This window comes from Pseudophryne corroboree, chromosome 8, assembly GCF_028390025.1.
Source record: "Pseudophryne corroboree isolate aPseCor3 chromosome 8, aPseCor3.hap2, whole genome shotgun sequence".
Lineage (NCBI taxonomy): Eukaryota > Metazoa > Chordata > Amphibia > Anura > Myobatrachidae > Pseudophryne > Pseudophryne corroboree.
Window position 1 is genome coordinate 13,884,837 of NC_086451.1, and position 20,521 is coordinate 13,905,357.

Here is a 20,521-nt window from a genome sequence, read left to right on the forward strand (position 1 = left end):
CTTCCTTATTATGTCAGCTCGTCCGGGCACAGTGTCCTAACTGAGGCTTGGAGGAGGGGCATAGTGGGAGGAGCCAGTGCACACCAGGTGACCTAAAAGCTTTCTTTAGTTGTGCCCAGTCTCCTGCGGAGCCGCTATTCCCCATGGTCCTTTCGGAGTTCCCAGCATCCACTACGGACTACGAGAAATAGATTTACCGGTGAGTAAAATCTTATTTTTTTGTTGTTGCTTTTTTTACAAGTTGACCTTTTTTTGTGCATGTGCTTTTAATTAGATGGCTGGATGGACAATAAGGGGGCAGTGTAGACGCCTGTTAGCCATGGGGGGGGGGGGGAGACCTTTCTTCTCACGGCCTCCTGAGGTGTGAGGAGAAATGTGTGCATGGTCCGCTGTTTGGGCGCCCTAACCACTTTAGACCAGTTTAGCCACCGTGCATGGCTAAACCCGGTACTTTTAGGTGCATCAATATTAATGGGCGCCCGAACGGAGACGCATTTAATTTGCTCTATTTGTATAGATGTCCAGCAGGGGGCGCACAAAACAATTTAATCACTCTGTTCAGTGTCTGTGGCCCACGTAGCTGGCGTAGGATCCTGTTCTGTTCCCTACATGAGTTCTTTAGAGGTCGGTATCACAACAGTCACTGGAAAACGTGTAACTGGCATGTAATTATGGGGGAGATTTATCAACACTTGGAGAGAGAAAGGTGCTTTCCAGTTTGGTGGCTGATCATGTGGAACGTCTGATATACTGGGTACAGTGTACGTGGCATGAAGTGTAGTACATGTGCTGGTATTATAGAGGGCCATGTGCCCATTTTTATCAGCCTCCTGTTACCTGCTCCCCTGCGGCCATTAACCCTTTTGGGGGGTAAATCAGGCAGGTTAAGGGCACCTGAGGAGAGGTGGCATTGGATACTAAAGTCTCAGCTTTCCTCATAGTAATCTGCCGTGAGAGAGCGTATTCTCTGTAAGCCAAGCAGGTAATAATCTGAGTATTTACCTGTGTGAGAACTGGTATCCGGACTCCAGGTCGACAGCAAAAAGGTCGACCCACCTTAGGTCGACGCCAATTTGTCGACACACCTTAGGTCGACATGGAAAAAGGTCGACATGACTTTTTCATGATTTTTTTTCTTTTTTGGAACCTTTTCATACTTAACGATCCACGTGGACTACGATTGGAACGGTAAAGTGTGCCGAGCAAAGCGGTAGCGGAGCGAAGGCACCATGCCCGAAGCATGGCGAGCGAAGCGGTGCACTAATTGGGGTTCCCGGTCACTCTACGAAGAAAACGACACAAAAAAACATTAAAAACTCATGTCGACCTTTTTCCATGTCGACCTTTTGTTCCTGTCGACCTTTTGTTCCTGTCGACCTTTTGTTCCTGTCGACCTAAGGTGTGTCGACCAATTGGCTTCAACCTAAGGTGTGTCGACCTTTTTGCTGTCGACCCTCAGTCCCAGACCCGTGAGAACTTGTATCCATAACCTAAGCCGTTGTCATGTCCTCAGGACCCCCAGCCGTTCATGTTTTACAGACCACCAGCAAATCTTCTAAAAAAAAAAAAAAAAAAGTATGATATGGTAATGACTGCCCTTGTGCGCTAGCTAGGAGATAAGGAAAACATGACCTGTTAAGGGTCCTGAGGACCGAGCTTGAGACACTGTGACCTAAGGTGAATGTGGGATCTGCCGTGCCGTCTGGTACGCGATGTGTTGGAGTGGGGCTTTTTATCTGCTGGTATTTGTTGTGCACGGTGGCAGGATGTTTCCTGTAAGGTGACTTTAAAAGCAAACCTTGCGTATGTATTCCAGTGTCCGCATCAGCCGCAAATGCAGGAAATTCTTGGAGCCAAATTCTGCTTTCCTCCACCTGTGCAGCGGCTTCTCGCCCTGATGGTGGTAACAAATGTCACGTGACCAGATGTCCGCAGCTTTCTATACTACAGCAGCCACACACTACATATACAGATTATAAAATATATATGTCTGTGGGAGTCCACACTCAATCAGCCGAAAACGGGCCTGAGCGGATATTAGGGCAGCACGGACGGTGTAGTGGTCAGCATTACTGCCTCACAGCACTGAGGTCATGGGTTCATTCCCACCATGGCCCTAACTGTGTGGAGTTTGTATATTCTCCCCATGCTTGCGTGGGTTTCCTCCTATAATCCAAAAATATACTGGTAGGTTAACCACTTACCTGGTATGGTGGCTTCATATGCGACCACACCAGCAATCGTCTGAACTAACCTGGTGGCACAGGATGCGGCCAGTCAGATACGGTGTTAGCAGCCGCAGGGAAGGGAAATTTCCCTCCGCTGCTGCTGTCAGGTCCCTCAGCCTCCCTGCACTCTCCCCTTAGTGTTGCCGAGCTGCCGATCACTGCTGATTGGTCAGAACAGCAGGACCCCCTCCTCCAGCGGCTGCAGACAATGGCAGCTGCTGGGAAAGTGTAAAACAACCCCCAAGCCAACCCCAGACCCACCTCCCTGTATACCTGGCAGCTGTCTTAGTAAAAAAATAATGTCGCGATGTTACCGATTTTCCAATGTTACCGATCTTCCCAACCGATGTTCCGATGTTTGAGAATTTTTATTATTTTTTACAAATTTTTTTTTTATTTTTTTAACTAACATCATTTTGGAGAAGGTTAAATTCATGTTCTTCACCTAATTCACTCATAAAAAGCCCCAATAATGTTGGAGCGTTTTTTTTGGGGGAAAAACTTGTCAGTTAAGTGGTTAATTGGCTCCCAAAATGAACGCTAGTGCACTGGCGTAACTACAGCCCCCGCAGCCACTGCGGAGGATTGGAGGCGCCCAAGCGCATGAAGCCTTACCCGGAAGTCCCACCCCAGCTCTAACACCGCCACCTTCATCCTCCTAAAACCCGCGGCCGCATCTGTACTGCAGGGAGGGAAGACCAACGCCACCAGAAGCCTCTCACCAGTGCCGCAGGTGCGCACAGCAACATGGAGCCCAGCCATTACGGGGTAATCAGTGCAAGCAGGGAGGGGAGTAACGGATGGGTGCAGCACTGAGCATACCACCTGTACTGCTGGTCACCTCTTCTCTGTGCTGTGCATAGTGTGTGTAGAAGTTCTTGTACAGATCAGTGTGTGGCATACAGGTATAACTGGTATTGCAGTGTGTGGCATACAGGTGTAACGGGCATTGCAGTGTGTGGCATATAGGTGTAACTGGCATTGCAGTGTGTATGCATACAGGTGTAACTGGCATTGCAGTGTGTATGCATATAGGTGTATAAAGAAGGGAACACTCAAAAGGTGTTTCTACTCTCAGGCGCTTGATGCGAGGTTCACCACAGCAGCTGTATATAAACACGGGTTGGTCAGACCCCAAATAATACAAGCAGTAAAGAAAGATATTAGCGCTTAAGGTCACAAATGCAAAAGTGGGTCACATTCAATTCACAATTTATTAGAAAAATAAAATAAAATGCAATGCATAATAGTGGTTAATTACCACGTATAGAAAATGCTGATAAAATGCTAATAATAAAATTGTGTAGCTCCCAATATTGGTTTAGCCTGTTGGAAATTAGTAGGAAGCATGGACCTGTTCCTATATTAGTCCCCTTAGAGAGAAAAGTTCAATGTCCCAAATGTGGATTCAATAGTTACCACCAGTGTGTCACGAGGCAATTAAGCGAATCTGCGTCCGCAAAGATGCTGTTCCTCGGTAGGTGATGAAAGGATGGCTTTCCACAATAATAGGGAGATCCTTGTATCCAATGGAAATGTTCAACGGGGACTTGGTCCAGGTCCAGAGGTTCCAAAGGTGTGGGAGAATACACAAGTAGACAGGCTACACCGACGCGTTTCGTTGCATCTGGGCAACTTTTTCAAGGTGTTGAGAGTCCTGCTAATAGTGGTTTATATACCTTACCAATATGGTTGCTCATTAGCATATGTGATTGACATGTGACCACTTATATACATAAAATGACCAAATAATGACAGACATCGGAGAAGTAATATATTAATAATTAATGATAATGTGATTTATACATTTTGTATATCATTATATTTAAAATTCAAAAGAATTCATTTAATAAAAACCAGTCACGTGACCTCTATTTAGTATATCCTGATTAGGTTCTACAAATACCTGGAAAAATAATAAATAGCTAATGTACTGTGGCTATTGATATGATAGTTGGGATATATCCCATGTTTTCCATAGAGCTAAGGGAACATCCCCCCCCCTTCCCCTCCGCTGGAAATCGCGCGGGAATGGGGCCGATGACGTGGTATTGGGGAAGTGTAGCCCCAGCCAATAGGCTGTCCGTGGATGCAGATGGACACAGTGTGTTTGTATCACATCATTCCCCTGCGTCTATGGGGACGATGTGTGGCTAAGTTGCCATGGTGACGCGTGACGTCACCGGCGTGTTAACGCAGGCAACTGCCGCGATAACTCACTCCGGGATTATTTCCGGAAGTAACATGCTGGTATACATCAGACGCAGCCAGTTGCCATGGTGACGCCTGTCAACAAATGACGCCATGGCAACTATTCTGCTGACATCTGCTTTGTATGCAATAAACTTTAAATAATATCAGTCTCAAATAAAAGATGATAATAATTAGCAATGGGGCATACAAAAATGTGTATTATGACCATATATAAGTTTTTATGGAAAGTAATGGTTATTAGCCACACAATATGAAAACAATTATCACGGCGACAAGTGCCCGTATTTGACCCGGTTCACTCTTATCGGACATATGTTGTTGGTGTTGTGATCCAGTTAAATCAGTTTAAAAGATTTTTTATTATAATAATAGTAAGTGCTGCAACTGGTTTGAATTAAAGAACATCTGGCAATATGATTAGCATTATGAAATAAAAGGGATGACAAAAGAAACAGTCAATAGAAGGAGTGATAAATATGTATATATATACACATATCTCTTCAAGCATCATTTTTTCATATCCATTGAAATTCTTACAGCTTAATCCCTATTGATACAACCTCTATATGTTCTTTAATAATACAATCATAAGTATATTACAAAAAATAAGAAAAATAAAGTTTTCTTTAATAAAATATATATAATGAAAATAAAATAAAAAGGAACATATGAAAATAGATATGCCCACAACTTTAATAAATAATCTCTGTAGAGAAACAATCTATGAATATCACAATAAAAAATTGTAACTCCAGTAAATAATCAATCCTTATTTTAAATTAATCTAAAAAAGGAATTGGGATGGGAAGGACTAAATACATGAAACTAAAGAAGAAGGGGTGAGGTATTCAGGATATGTACATCACAGTATAGAGTTAAGCTCAACCGCCTCATTCAATCCAGATGGATGAATAGTATCCAACCTATACATCCAATAGAGTTCCTGTTTACAAAGTATTTTATAACGGTCCCCTCCTCTTTTAGTTAATGCTATATGTTCAATGGCTGTTAGGCTCAAGGAAATGGGGTCACCACCGTGATTGTCCCTAAAATGACGAGAGACACTATGGGTGGATACCTTGTTAATAATATTGCGGCGATGTTCCATGAAACGGATCTTAATGCTACGAGTGGTGCGACCCACATATTTCTGATTACAGCCACATGTAAGGAGATAGATTATGTAATTGGTGTCACAATTCATAAAACTGGTTAGACTGTATCTCTCTCCATTTTCAATGACAATGTGGGTGGTCTTTCTAGGGATGTGTTTGCAAGTTGTGCATTTGGTAGCCCCACAACGATAGAAACCTTTCGGTCTGGAGGGTAACCAAGTATTTTGTATTGTGCCCCCTGGTATAGAGATGGATGTGTCTTTCAAGAAACTCGGTGCTAGAATATTCTTGAAAGAGCGATTTTTCTTAAAGATAAATTGAGGTCTTGGAGGTAAATAGGCCCTAAGTATATTATCTTGATTCAATATACCGAAGTTTTTTGAGATTATTTTCTTGATTTGCATACTATCCCTATTATATGTAGATATAAAAGCTAAATCATCCAATTGGTCATTGGAAAGATCTAATCTAGTTTTATTTTTATTATTATTACCGAGGTTATTTTCAACAACTGGTTCCTTCGGGCAAAGTAAAATATCTCTATCAAGATCAGCCACTTCTTTCATAGTTCTCTCCAGGGGAGGTCGTGGGTAGCCTCTTAGAGAGAATGCCTCTACCATAGATTCTGCTTGTTCCATATATTTTGCCCTATCTGTACAATTTCTCCGCAGGCGTAGGAACTGTCCTCTAGGGATATTCCTCTTCCACGGGGGATAGTGGGCACTCCGGTAGTGTAGGTAGGAGTTGGTAGAAACCTCCTTAATATAATTTGACGTATAAATTCTACCTTCCCTGGCTTCAAGAGTTAAATCCAAAAAATTAATAGTGGTAGGGTGATAGGTGTGAGTGAACTGTAAATTAAAATAATTAGAGTTGAGACTGGAAACAAATTTTTGTGCTGAAGTGTAGTCCCCATCCCAAATGATAAAAAGATCATCTATATAGCGGCCATAGAGGACCAGACTCGCGCCACAGTCCCCGCCCCACACATGGATGTCCTCGAACCCACCCATGTACAGGTTGGCGTAACTGGGCGCAAATCTGGTCCCCATGGCCGTTCCCATCACCTGTAAATAATACGTGTCCATGAAGAGAAAATAATTGTGCTGTAAAATAAAAGAAATAGCATCCAAAAGAAAAATCTCGTGTCTCGCTGTGAGGTCACCATCGGCATGTAGTCTGGTTGCTATAGCATTACGACCCAAGTCGTGTGGAATGTTGGTATAAAGGCTTTGTACATCTAGGGTCATGAAAGCATAAGTCTCTTTCCAAACAAAGCCCTGTAACAGTTGAAGGAAATGTGTAGTGTCCTTGATGTGTGACCTCAGAGTCGAGACACGGGGTTGCAAAAAGGAATCAACATAAAATGATAAATTAGAAGATAGAGAACCTATACCGGAGATAATGGGACGCCCGGGAGGTGAGACAAGTGACTTATGTATTTTGGGGAGGTGATAATAGATAGGAACTGTGGGGTGTCTATTAAACAAAAAATTAAATTCATCTTTGGAGATAACTCCATCAGCCAGGGCATCATCTAGGAGATGTTGTAATTCTCTCAGAAAATTTGGCGTCGGATCTTTAGTTAACTTTTTATAAAAATCCTCATTATTTAGTTGTCTATTGGCTTCGGTGATGTAATCACTCCTATCCTGCACAACTTATATATGGTCATAATACACATTTTTGTATGCCCCATTGCTAATTATTATCATCTTTTATTTGAGACTGATATTATTTAAAGTTTATTGCATACAAAGCAGATGTCAGCAGAATAGTTGCCATGGCGTCATTTGTTGACAGGCGTCACCATGGCAACTGGCTGCGTCTGATGTATACCAGCATGTTACTTCCGGAAATAATCCCGGAGTGAGTTATCGCGGCAGTTGCCTGCGTTAACACGCCGGTGACGTCACGCGTCACCATGGCAACTTAGCCACACATCGTCCCCATAGACGCAGGGGAATGATGTGATACAAACACACTGTGTCCATCTGCATCCACGGACAGCCTATTGGCTGGGGCTACACTTCCCCAATACCACGTCATCGGCCCCATTCCCGCGCGATTTCCAGCGGAGGGGAAGGGGGGGGGGGATGTTCCCTTAGCTCTATGGAAAACATGGGATATATCCCAACTATCATATCAATAGCCACAGTACATTAGCTATTTATTATTTTTCCAGGTATTTGTAGAACCTAATCAGGATATACTAAATAGAGGTCACGTGACTGGTTTTTATTAAATGAATTATTTTGAATTTTAAATATAATGATATACAAAATGTATAAATCACATTATCATTAATTATTAATATATTACTTCTCCGATGTCTGTCATTATTTGGTCATTTTATGTATATAAGTGGTCACATGTCAATCACATATGCTAATGAGCAACCATATTGGTAAGGTATATAAACCACTATTAGCAGGACTCTCAACACCTTGAAAAAGTTGCCCAGATGCAACGAAACGCGTCGGTGTAGCCTGTCTACTTGTGTATTCTCCCACACCTTTGGAACCTCTGGACCTGGACCAAGTCCCCGTTGAACATTTCCATTGGATACAAGGATCTCCCTATTATTGTGGAAAGCCATCCTTTCATCACCTACCGAGGAACAGCATCTTTGCGGACGCAGATTCGCTTAATTGCCTCGTGACACACTGGTGGTAACTATTGAATCCACATTTGGGACATTGAACTTTTCTCTCTAAGGGGACTAATATAGGAACAGGTCCATGCTTCCTACTAATTTCCAACAGGCTAAACCAATATTGGGAGCTACACAATTTTATTATTAGCATTTTATCAGCATTTTCTATACGTGGTAATTAACCACTATTATGCATTGCATTTTATTTTATTTTTCTAATAAATTGTGAATTGAATGTGACCCACTTTTGCATTTGTGACCTTAAGCGCTAATATCTTTCTTTAATGCATATAGGTGTAACTGGCATTGCAGTGTGTATGCATACAGGTGTAACTGGCATTGCAGTGTGTATGCATACAGGTGTAACTGGCATTGCAGTGTGTATGCATACAGGTGTAACGGGCATTGCAGTGTGTATGCATACAGGTGTAACGGGCATTGCAGTGTGTATGCATACAGGTGTAACTGGCATTGCAGTGTGTATGCATACAGGTGTAACTGGCATTGCAGTGTGTATGCATACAGGTGTAACGGGCATTGCAGTGTGTATGCATACAGGTGTAACGGGCATTGCAGTGTGTATGCATACAGGTGTAACGGGCATTGCAGTGTGTATGCATACAGGTGTAACTGGCATTGCAGTGTGTATGCATACAGGTGTAACGGGCATTGCAGTGTGTATGCATACAGGTGTAACGGGCATTGCAGTGTGTATGCATACAGGTGTAACTGGCATTGCAGTGTGTATGCATACAGGTGTAACTGGCATTGCAGTGTGTATGCATATAGGTGTAACTGGCATTGCAGTGTGTATGCATACAGGTGTAACGGGCATTGCAGTGTGTGTGCATACAGGTATAACGGGCATTGCAGTGTGTATGCATACAGGTGTAACTGGCATTGCAGTGTGTATGCATACAGGTGTAACGGGCATTGCAGTGTGTGTGCATACAGGTATAACGGGCATTGCAGTGTGTATGCATACAGGTGTAACTGGCATTGCAGTGTGTATGAATACAGGTGTAACTGGCATTGCAGTGTGTATGCATATAGGTGTAACTGGCATTGCAGTGTGTATGCATACAGGTGTAACTGGCATTGCAGTGTGTGGCATACAGGTGTAACTGGCATTGCAGTGTGTGGCATACAGGTGTAACGGGCATTGCAGTGTGTATGCATACAGGTGTAACTGGCATTGCAGTGTGTATGCATACAGGTGTAACGGGCATTGCAGTGTGTATGCATACAGGTGTAACGGGCATTGCAGTGTGTGGCATACAGGTGTAACGGGCATTGCAGTGTATGCATACAGGTGTAACGGGCATTGCAGTGTGTGGCATACAGGTGTAACGGGCATTGCAGTGTGTGGCATACAGGTGTAACGGGCATTGCAGTGTGTGGCATACAGGTGTAACGGGCATTGCAGTGTGTATGCATACAGGTGTAACGGGCATTGCAGTGTGTGGCATACAGGTGTAACGGGCATTGCAGTGTGTATGCATACAGGTATAACGGGCATTGCAGTGTATATGCATACAGGTATAACGGGCATTGCAGTGTATATGCATACAGGTATAACGGGCATTGCAGTGTATATGCATACAGGTATAACGGGCATTGCAGTGTGTATGCATACAGGTGTAACGGGCATTGCAGTGTGTGGCATACAGGTACAATGGGCATTGCAGTGTGTGGCATACAGGTATAATGGGCATTGCAGTGTATGCATACAGGTGTAACGGGCATTGCAGTGTGTGGCATACAGGTGTAACGGGCATTGCAGTGTGTATGCATACAGGTATAACGGCCATTGCGGTGTGTCATGTGTCACAGGCATTACGGTGTGTGGTATACTATATCACGGGCATTGCGGTGTGTGGCATAGGGTATAATGGGCATTGCGGTATGTGTCACAGGCATTACGGTGTGTGGTATACTATATCACAGGCATTGTGGTATGTGGTAAAATGTCTCAGGGGCATTGCGGTGTGTAACATAATGTATAACAGGCATTGCGATGCGTGGCATAATGTGTCACAGGCATTACGGTGTGTGGCATATTGTGTCACGGGCATTGTGTGGCATACAGGTATAACGGGCATTGCGGTGTGTGGCATACAGACATAATGAGCATTGTGGTGTGTGGCATACAGATGTCATGGGCATTGCGGTTTGTGGCATACAGGTATAACGGGCATTGCGGTATGTGTCATAGGCATTACATTATATATCACGGGCATTGTGGTATAATGTCTCGGGCATTGCAGTGTGTGGCATAATGTATAACGGGCATTGTGGTGTGTGACATAAGGTATAATGGGGCAGATGTATTAACCTGGAGAAGGCATAAGTAAGTGATAAACCAGTGATATGTGCAAGGTGATAAAGGCACCAGCCAATCAGATCCTAACTGTTAATTTACATAATGGAGCTGATTGGCTGGTGCCTCTATCACCTTGCACATATCACTGGTTTATCACTTCCTTATACCTTCTCCAGGTTAATACATCTGCCCCAATGGGCATTGTGTGTGGCATAAGGTATAACGGGCATTGCAGTGTGTGACATAATGTATAATGGGCATTGCGGTGTGTGGCATAAGGTATAATGGGCATTGCGGTGTGTGACAATGTATAATGGGCATTGCGGTGTGTGGCATAATGTATAACTGGCATTGCGGTGTGTGGCATAGGGTATAATGGGCATTGCGGTATGTGTCACAGGCATTATGGTGTGTGGTATACTATATCACGGGCATTGTGGTATAATGTATCATGGGCATTGCAGTGTGTGGCATAATGTATAACGGGTATTGCGATGCGTATCATAATGTGTCACAGGCATTACGGTGTGTGGCATAATGTGTCGGGGGCATTATGGTGTGTGGCATATTGTGTCATGGGCATTACTGTGTGTGGCATAATGTATACTGGGCATTACTATAAGGAGGAAAAATGACAAATAATATAAGGGTTATGAATCAGGATTATTCTTTTTTCCTGTAATGGCCAACGTCTGGGTATAAGGTAGTCCTTTCCTGCAATGCCACACCCCTTTAAGCAAGGCCACGCCCAGTTCAGGAAGGCCACGTCCCTTCTTCTTTTTGCAGCAGGCGCAGATTCGTTCGTGTTTGGGAACACAGCCGCAAGTGTTGTGTTTTATTGTGGAGAGCTGTGATATATGCAACATGCGGGTGTGACTGTGCCAATTCAACAGGCATTCCAATACCTTTACCAATCAATAGTATCTTCCTCTTGTGTAATAAACAATACTTTAAATAATGGTGGTATTATACTCCCCCTGAACTCAGTCAGGAGACCCCTGAGACCAGTGTCGCTGTGGTAGTGTGCCCCAGTTTTACCAGTGTCTGTTCTTTATCTCCAGCCAGAAACGTACAAGTAGATTCATTGCTATGTGTGTAGTGGAGAAATTAGACTGTAAGCTCCCATGGCGCAGGGACAGATGTCCATGTGTAAATATTCTCTGCACAGCGCTGTGTAGTAAGTTGGCGATAGATGTAATGGTAATTCTCTTCTTCCTTCTAGTAAATGTTTTTATGCATCTGATGGCTGCACTATTGCCATCGTAGTATCAGTGCGTTTCGTGTTGTTAGCGTGCGGCTGGGGGTGTATTGTCGCTTATATTTATCAATATTTTTAAATAAAAATACTTTTGTGAATTTCATTGATCTGAGGGAATATATATAGATTAGGGAGTACCTGGCACTTTGGTACTTACTGTACAGTTCTGCATTTCTGCTGTGTGTTATATATGTAACTATCCCTGGCATCCGCCCTGTAATTCCTATATACCGCTGGGCTCTGGGGCCACAACACCACTATCTATATATAAGATACGGCCATACCGTGGTAGCATATGGTGATAGCACTGGAGCATTGCTAAATCTCTATGGTCACTGGAGGCTTTGGTGGCAGCAGGAAGCCAGAGACTGAGAGTTATATAGTGGGAGGAGCAGGGTCCCCAGCAGCACAGAGTATATCAGGAGACGAGTGGTGTGTCAGTGAGGACAGGGCTGCATGTTATAAATAACATTCTGACCTTCCCTGTCTGTCTCCATGCTCTGCAGTATTGTGGAAAGGACCCTGTTGTGGTGTTTCTGAAGAAGCAGTCCTGCGTCTGGTGAGGAAATCCGATTGCTGTGTGACAAGATTCCTGTGTTGGGAATGATCTCCAGATCCAAGATGGCCGACTCCTGACTACAGCACCAGAGCGTAAGAAGGCCATAATGTTGTGTTTGGTGATACAGGGAACAGAGAGGTCTCATTCTGATGGCTGCGATCTTGAGACTAGACTGCTACATTTTAGCTGGTGGCCTTTTTCAGTGTGTAGGTTATTTGTTTTCATCATATATTTCTCATCATACATAATTTCTGTATATATATATATATATATATATATATATATATATATATATATATATATATATATATATATATATATATATATATAATACACACACACACGGCAGGGGTCCGGCACAGCCACTTAGTAAATTAGTACACTGGGTGCCCTCACAAACAACTTGATGTACTGCAAAAATGGTGCGGCACTCCAATGATTTCTACGTACAACATGCTTGATACACAACGTTTCAATGCCTTTTATTCATTTGGCATTTTCATCAGGTAGTACAATCCACAACACAAATAGCTCGCCTTATAAAGCAGGTAACACCCAGTGTGGCGCCAACGTCGCAGCGGGACCGCACACCCGGCGGACGCGCACTCAAAATGACGTCATGGCAATCTACGAGAGTAAGCCAGGCATTGCGTGAATAGACCATCACCATAGTAACAGATAACAAAAGATACGGAAGTACACAGGCGCACTAACTGAACGGCTGATGCTGGACTAATACTAAATCATAAATATTGAAACAAAACAAATAAACGGATAATACATATCATCCAACAGGTTCACATTAAACCATCAAAACTACCTCTACGGCCTATATAGTAAAGAAAGCAAAAAATACATGAAACATAAGAAGATCGTAATACCTACTGACAATCTTTTAAAACTAATGACAGGGATGGCAACAGCACATAGAATTTTAACCACTACTGGCAAGCAAATTAATGCCAGAGTGTTCATTTAAACCTCTGGGAACTAACGTCCCAAGGCGAAAAATCTAACGTGCCTCGCACTGTTAATAGTTTGAGGCCACAATTCCCACCCCTCAGAGATGAAGGCTCATGATCAATCATGCGATATTTGAGGGTGGTCAAATTGTGTGAGGTCAGTGCGAAATGTCTCGCAACTGGTTGATCACTCGTACCTGTACTTAAAGCGGATTTAATAGATGTCCGATGTGCAGCCATCCGTTCTTTAAATGGACGCTCAGTCTTTCCTATATAGGATAGACCACAGGAGCAGAGTATCTGATGAACTGTAAATTTGGAGTTACATGTAAGTCTATGCCGAATGGATAATTTTTTACCGGTATGTAGATGGTAAAATATCTCGGCCGGAATTAAAAAAAATTACAAGTAACACATGTACAGTGAATACAACCTAACTTGCCTCTGTAGATACTGGGAGTAGGCTCAAAAATGTCAGATTTAACTAAAATGTCGCGCAAGTTGCGACCACACTTGTAGCATGCCATGAGCTGGGTGTTAGATAAATTGCAATCAGGATCGGACGTTATATATATATATATATATATATATATATATATATATATATATATATATATTATATTTTTTTTATTACATAAATATAGTTTTTATTTTGAAACCTGTGTTCTTTGGTTTCGATAATGTGAATGCTGATATGGTTTAACTTTTTTCTTTTTTATAACTCTTCAGGTTTTATGGTCGGACCCCTGAAATGGGATGTCCTTCCCTGGTGGGGGCCATAAAGGAAAAGATTGTGTTGCAGAGCTGCCGTGAACGGAAGTGACCCAGAGACACGCGATATGTCTGCTGCGACCGCCGCTGCCCAGGCCCCCCAAGGGCCGGTGAACCTGCCCCCTCCAGAAGTCACAAACTCCAACAAGCCAGGCCGGAAGACCAACCAGCTGCAGTACATGCAGAATGTGGTGGTGAAGACTCTTTGGAAGCACCAGTTCGCCTGGCCTTTCTACGTACCTGTGGACTGCATCAAGCTCAACCTACCTGTGAGTGGCTTTGCCGGGGGGTGGGGGGGCGGAATGATCTATATTCCCTGGAACAGATACACACTAGGGTTAGTTTTTGTTCAGAAGCCAGTTAACCGAGTAGTAAGTCTTATGGAGGGTGGGTGGAAACCAGATCACTTGGCAGAAGCCTGCAAACATGGGGAGAACATGCAAACTCTGCACAGAAAGGTCCTTAGCCTGGAGTTGCGCTCACAACCTCAGTGTTTCGGTGCAGTAACCCGACGTGTTAACCTCTACACTGCCGTATTTACTATGTGACCTAATGCTCACACTCCTGGGAAGAATTTTTTTTTTTTTACATTTATATATATATTTTTTTTCTATTTTATCCCTTTTGTTTTTTAGGACTATCACAAGATAATTAAGAATCCAATGGATATGGGGACAATTAAAAAGAGACTTGAAAATAACTATTATTGGAGTGCGAATGAATGCATGCAAGACTTCAACACCATGTTTACAAACTGTTACATCTACAACAAGGTAAGCGCCGGATGGTTCTCCCACGGGGCGCAAAGAGGGAAATCCAGGTCCCGCCCCCTTTCCCCCAAATACTAGACATTGGGGTGTGCTACTGAGCGTTGGGAAACCCGTACTAGCATGGGGTGTAGTGGGGAGGCTGGAGAAGTTGGCTGTAATAAATCAGTCGGCTTCTAAATGTCATTTCTCCTTCATCCACTAGGGGACACTGGAGGATGTACATTTGGGTATAGACGGGGTGATAAGAGATTTGGTAAGTCTCCCCCTAAAGGTGCACATTTATGTGCAACACATTCTCCATAGGTTGTCTGTATAATCCACTGGCAGGCAGAGTCCTGGAGAAGGATTTTCAGGGGTGGGTTTGTTGAGGATGTCGTGGGTGAGCCCATCAACCTGATTTCCCTCCCCCTTCCCCCGCCTCCCTATCGGTGGTTGAGATCACCATCCTCTCCTCCCCCCAGCCCCATTCTGCCACTGGGTGAGCACAGCAAACCCTTCCACTCTGCTACTGTTCTGAGTTGTGCTGCTGCAGTGTTACCCCCAGTTATAGGAACACCTCCGACCACTGGTGCAATGTCTGCTGGATCTCACCGGCTTCCTGTCTTCCCAACAGTGATGTGTAACTTACGGGAGTAACTGTACGTAACACAAGCTGCCTTTAGTCCACAGATGACATCGTTTTAATGGCCCAAGCGTTGGAAAAGATTTTCCTGCAGAAAGTAGCACAGATGCCCCAGGAGGAAGTAGAGTTATTGCCCCCTGTCCCTAAAGGCAAAGGGAAGAAACCAACTCCACCGGCGGCGCAGACCCCAGGTACCGGTTTACCCATCTCTCCTCTGATCATCGCACTGGCTGTCTATAGGAATACATGAAAGACCGGGGAGTGACATTGTGAGAACTGTCTCTTATTAAACAGACCCAACCTTTGAGCGAGCGTCTCAGAAAAGAACGAACAGCGGCACTCCAGGATTTAATTAAAGGTACAACTTGTATTTGTGAAAAAAAAGCAATCGCATAAGGCCAACGTTTCGGGGCCCGTAGCCCCTTTGTCAAGGCGTGAGTACTCATGCCTTGACAAAGGGGCTATGGGTCCCGAAACGTTGGCCTAATGCGATTGCTTTTTTTTTCTTCACAATTACAAGTTGTACCTTTAATTAAATCCTGGAGTGCTGCTGTTCTTTTTTCTATATTGGTATCCACGTTCTGAACGGATGGCACCCAGGTTTATGAATTGTCAGCAGTGAGTGCCAAGCAACCATTCATCTATAGATCTGTACGTATGTACGCACACAAAGAATTGATAAAATGTGTGACCTTTCATTGATCATTTGTGGGACATGAGATCTTTCTTTATTTAATGGTGCATTTTAAGCTGTCACAGGCAGACCCCTGGGGTCAAGGAGGAATCTGAAGCTGTGTAGTGTCTGTACTGGCCGCTACAAGCTGTCTTGCCCCACGCGGTTCATTAAGTCTTTTTTCGCTTCTGCAATCCAGGATCTGAAACTGCTGAACTTTCTTTTTTGTTTTGTGATAGTCTCTTTTTAATACCCTTTTTGTTTTCTCCCCTCTATCCAGTCATTGCAGAACCTGAGCCTCCCGTGGAGAAACCACCTCCACCGCCATCTCCCAAACCTGTAGTTGTGGATCGCACTTCCCCAAAATCCACCGTAGTGGAACGTAGTCCCCCCAAGCCTGTCGTAGTGGAGCGCAGTTCCGGAAGAAGATCTGAGCCACCTGTGGAGAGGCGTCGGGAGCGATATAAAGGTCTATTATGTTCTTGAGTTCTTCTGCATGTGCTCTACACACTTGTGGGTAATGACACAAAGGTTCAGACTTGGTGCAAGGTGAGTAGGGAGATTTAGATGGCGAAAAAACTCACTGAATCAGACAAAGCAGTTTTCAGCACCAAAGCGGAAATCTCACTCTACCCCAAGCCAGCAGAGAGAGAGCCATGAATGATGATGGTGTCCGCAGGTCTAGAACTGGGTGGCCATCGTTTTGGGTCCCCTGCTCTCTCCTCTGCCGGCAAGGGGCGTGCTGTTTGGGTTTTTCTGTAGTGGATATGAAGTTTTGGTCCCTTTTTGAGCCCAATCTTGGTTATTAAATATTGCAGCTTGCATACAGGGTGCGTACGTAGATTAGTTGTGTAGAGGTGGACATATAGCAACTGGGATGTGCCTAGAAAGGGATTCCAGTATCTCCTTTGTTGGACCTTTCTGTTCTAACTTCTAATATTGGTGGGGTGCATTATAATGGGGGGGAAGTTCTACACTGCATAGAAGTCTAGCTTGGGCCCAATGATCTTCAGTGGGTTTAGAAGTCAATAGTTTGGGAACTCCGTATCGGTGATTGTAAATGGGTGATCCACTTTCTTGTCATTTCAGCCGCAAGCCAAGCAGCCGCCATGTCCACCGTCAGCCCAACAGTCCAACTAACCAACATTGCTCCTCTAGTATCCCAGACGCCGGTCATCGCCGCCACTCCTGTGCCAACTATAACGGCAAACGTCGCCCTACCAGCTGCCACCACGGCACCGCAGCCTCCCCCTGCCGCCCCAGTTTCAGTCGCACCAGTGGTTCCACCAGCAGCCCCGGTTATTAAGGTAACTGTGAAAGGGAATGAAGGACTATATTTTGATTTGCTTATTGTCTAATTGGTTCACTTTTTTTAAACTATAGGGGAGGAAGGTCGTCTTTCTTCGTCTTTCTTCGTCTGTATATAAAGCGAAGTTAATCCTCTGCCCTCATACATATAGAACCAGTAATTTAGTTATGGTAGTGCATCACGTTACTGTTCAATTTTTCATAGTTCGGTTTTTTACTTCTTATTTTTCTATTAACAAGTAACTTTAATACATAACGCGTTTCTCCTTTCTAGGTGTGTTATTAGTCACCTTTAAATGTAATGGCGGAGAGATATCTTGGGGGGGTATAGAGCAATTGTATTTGAGTGTGCGTGTATGGGCTTCCTGGTTTGTATACTTGCTTTATGTTTCTTTCTTTCCCTCCCTGCCTTTAGCAGAAAAAAGGGGTAAAGAGAAAAGCAGACACCACAACGCCCACCACATCTGCCATAACTGCCAGCCGCAGCGAGTCGCCGGTACCGGTCATAGAGCCCAAGCAAGCAAAAGTGTCGAACAGGAGAGAGAGCACGGGCCGCCCCATCAAGCCGCCAAAGAAGGACTTGGAAGATGGGGAGATTCCTCAGCACGCTGGGAAGAAAGGCAAATTGACTGAGCACCTTAAATACTGTGATAGCATCCTGAAGGAGATGCTCTCCAAGAAACATGCGGCTTACGCGTGGCCATTCTACAAACCGGTGGACGCTGAGGCCTTGGAACTGCACGACTATCATGACATTATCAAGCATCCTATGGACCTCAGCACTGTTAAAGTACGTCCATCTTTGCTTCTTGTATTGGGTCTGTTCCCAGTTTTGGGTTGTAGCATTAAGCGCCGTCGCAACCTCAACTTTGCCTTTAGTCTTGTGCTCCGCCTGTTTCTGTAACTAGACAGCATCTATTCTGAATGACGACCTATTGGTGCCCATATATGTGGGTCATCTTTCTTCTACACGAGAGGAGTTGTGTTCCATGGACCTTGGCCTCCTAAATTGTGGGAGGGTATTGCTGCGATCCATGTAACTTTGCTGGTCTATCTCTGACACAACGCTGTCATTGACCAGGAGGGCTACACATCTCCGTCTCTAGCTCTCTATAGGGAGGAGTTGAGGACTGTTTTAAAACTGGGTACACCATAGTGCATTCCGTTTGCCTGATGAGGGGCAGTGGAGTAAGGCTGGGTCACCCCACAATGCTCACTGTAGAGTCCGACCAACAAAACAAAATTCGGTCAGGGTCCCACGTTGGACCCACCTGTGGCAGTTCCTTCTTTCAGTCCGTCTTGGATCTTTGTAGAACAGTTCAGAGCCTTTATTACTTCCGTTGACATCTAGCTTCCTGGTCAGTGTCTTGGGCTGGTCTGTATTAGGCAGTTTCTCTGTTGAGGTCCTGTTCAGAGCAGTCGACAAGGATGCAAAAGTCCAGTAGTGTTTGGCCGCCCAGTTGGAGTCTGGAGTCCTTTTTGGCGATTTACCTAGGAGTCTTTTGAAATCGATACTTTCTACTACACCAGTAAGGAGTAGGAGCAGCCTCCTAATTCCAACTTTGGGAATGGTTTTGCCAGCCGGTCCACATCCAACCCCACCCCACTCCTGGAAAACTAGGAGGACCATGATTGACTCCAATGAGGTCCTTTAGGTAGCTACATTCCTAGTAACCGTATCGGGGATTATAGCTCATGAATACATTGGCGTTTCTAGTCTGTTCCAGTCACCTGCCCATTACCCCTAGTCACCCTGGAAAGGTTGCGGGTAGGTTATCTGTAACTGGGCCATTGCGTTTTGTCATGCTTGTCTAGTTGATCAAGCTCCTTTGTCTTTCACTGATGTTGTCTTCCTGTTTTAAACAAGAACTGCCTGGGACATCTTCAATAAGAAGTTAATATGATTCTATATACTGAACTCTTTACTGACGTAACATTTCCCTCTTCTGCGGTATCATGACTGTTACAAGTCTTGCATCATCTATAGATACCGCTTGTGTTTGTAGGCAAGTTGTACCATGAATGGTCTGTGCTTGTGGTCACCTCCCAGTCCTATGAGATTACACTACAACTGCAACACCGTGTCCCTGGCCTTGTAGCCAAACCTGTATCCATTCCACCATCCGTCACTTCCAAACATTTTCCGTGTCTGAATTAATTTTGGGATAACGTTTGACCTGGCCTCCATTGTGCTTCGTATCTTAGTTTGGCAGAACAGGGAACCAATTTATTATTATGTGAGATTATTTATGTTTGAAAGGTTAAATAACCGCTCTTCGGTAATAAATCTTCCCCCTCCTTTTGAATTAACACCAAATACATAGCATAACTTGTTAAATGTAGTCCGCAATTTATTTGTCACCCTTATCGCGTCCACCCCGTTCAGATATTCGCCTTAATATGTATCGCCTGTATTACTGACCATTTTTATTATTTTGTTTGCGCTTTATCACCGCTGTGTCTTAAACCTACTTTACTGGACACCTAAAAACCGATAGCTGCTTTGGTCTAAGAGCAGATTGTCAGTAGCCCTCCCTGTACAGAAAGAGGTTTATGACACTACTGTAAGTATAAAGCGGGCGATGGAAATCGGCGTGTTTAATTATTTGAGTCCCGTGTGCGCGGTGGGAGAGGTTGGATATGAAATTCCGGCAGTAGGGATCCCAACAGTCAGAAGACAGTGAAATCCAGACGGATCCCGGTAATTAGTTTCGTCCTAACCCTAATCCCCTTGTATTTACCCCCGGGATCTGTCGGGATCCCGACTGCTCTTGTATTTACCCCCGGGATCTGTCGGGATCCCGACTGCTGGGATTTGGATCGCATCCCTGTGGGAGACGTGTAACATTTGAATGAATCCTTCTGCTGCCTGCGCCCAGAACGAAGAGGCGACTCCGTATTCCTAACAGGAAGCGAAGTCCTTTCCTTCTATACTGTAGGAGGCCAGTATCTCCGAGCTGTGTCTGTTGGCACGGGACCCACTTACTAGTTCAGACGGTGTAAGAATGAAAATGACGCTGCTGCCTGAGAGCGTTCGTCCTCGGACTGGGTATTCTGGGATA

At 44.3% G+C, this 20,521-nt stretch overlaps 1 protein-coding gene across 14 annotated transcripts in view; it reads left to right on the forward strand.

Moving 5' to 3' along the window:
• The window catches only part of BRD3 (bromodomain containing 3), a 67,428-nt gene that overhangs the window by 33,149 nt on the left and 13,758 nt on the right, over positions 1-20,521 (forward strand). For 8 of the 14 annotated variants that reach the window (XM_063935918.1, XM_063935916.1, XM_063935927.1 and 5 more), the window contains exons 2-9: positions 12,301-12,445; positions 14,045-14,355; positions 14,722-14,859; positions 15,059-15,109; positions 15,519-15,669; positions 16,432-16,620; positions 17,241-17,458; positions 17,875-18,249. In XM_063935918.1, coding sequence (XP_063791988.1) covers positions 14,155-14,355; positions 14,722-14,859; positions 15,059-15,109; positions 15,519-15,669; positions 16,432-16,620; positions 17,241-17,458; positions 17,875-18,249 — 1,323 coding nt within the window. In that variant the 5' untranslated portion in view covers positions 12,301-12,445; positions 14,045-14,154. The remainder of the gene's footprint in view (positions 1-12,300; positions 12,446-14,044; positions 14,356-14,721; positions 14,860-15,058; positions 15,110-15,518; positions 15,670-16,431; positions 16,621-17,240; positions 17,459-17,874; positions 18,250-20,521) is intronic. The other 6 variants (XM_063935926.1, XM_063935929.1, XM_063935928.1 and 3 more) reach the window with 3 other exon arrangements.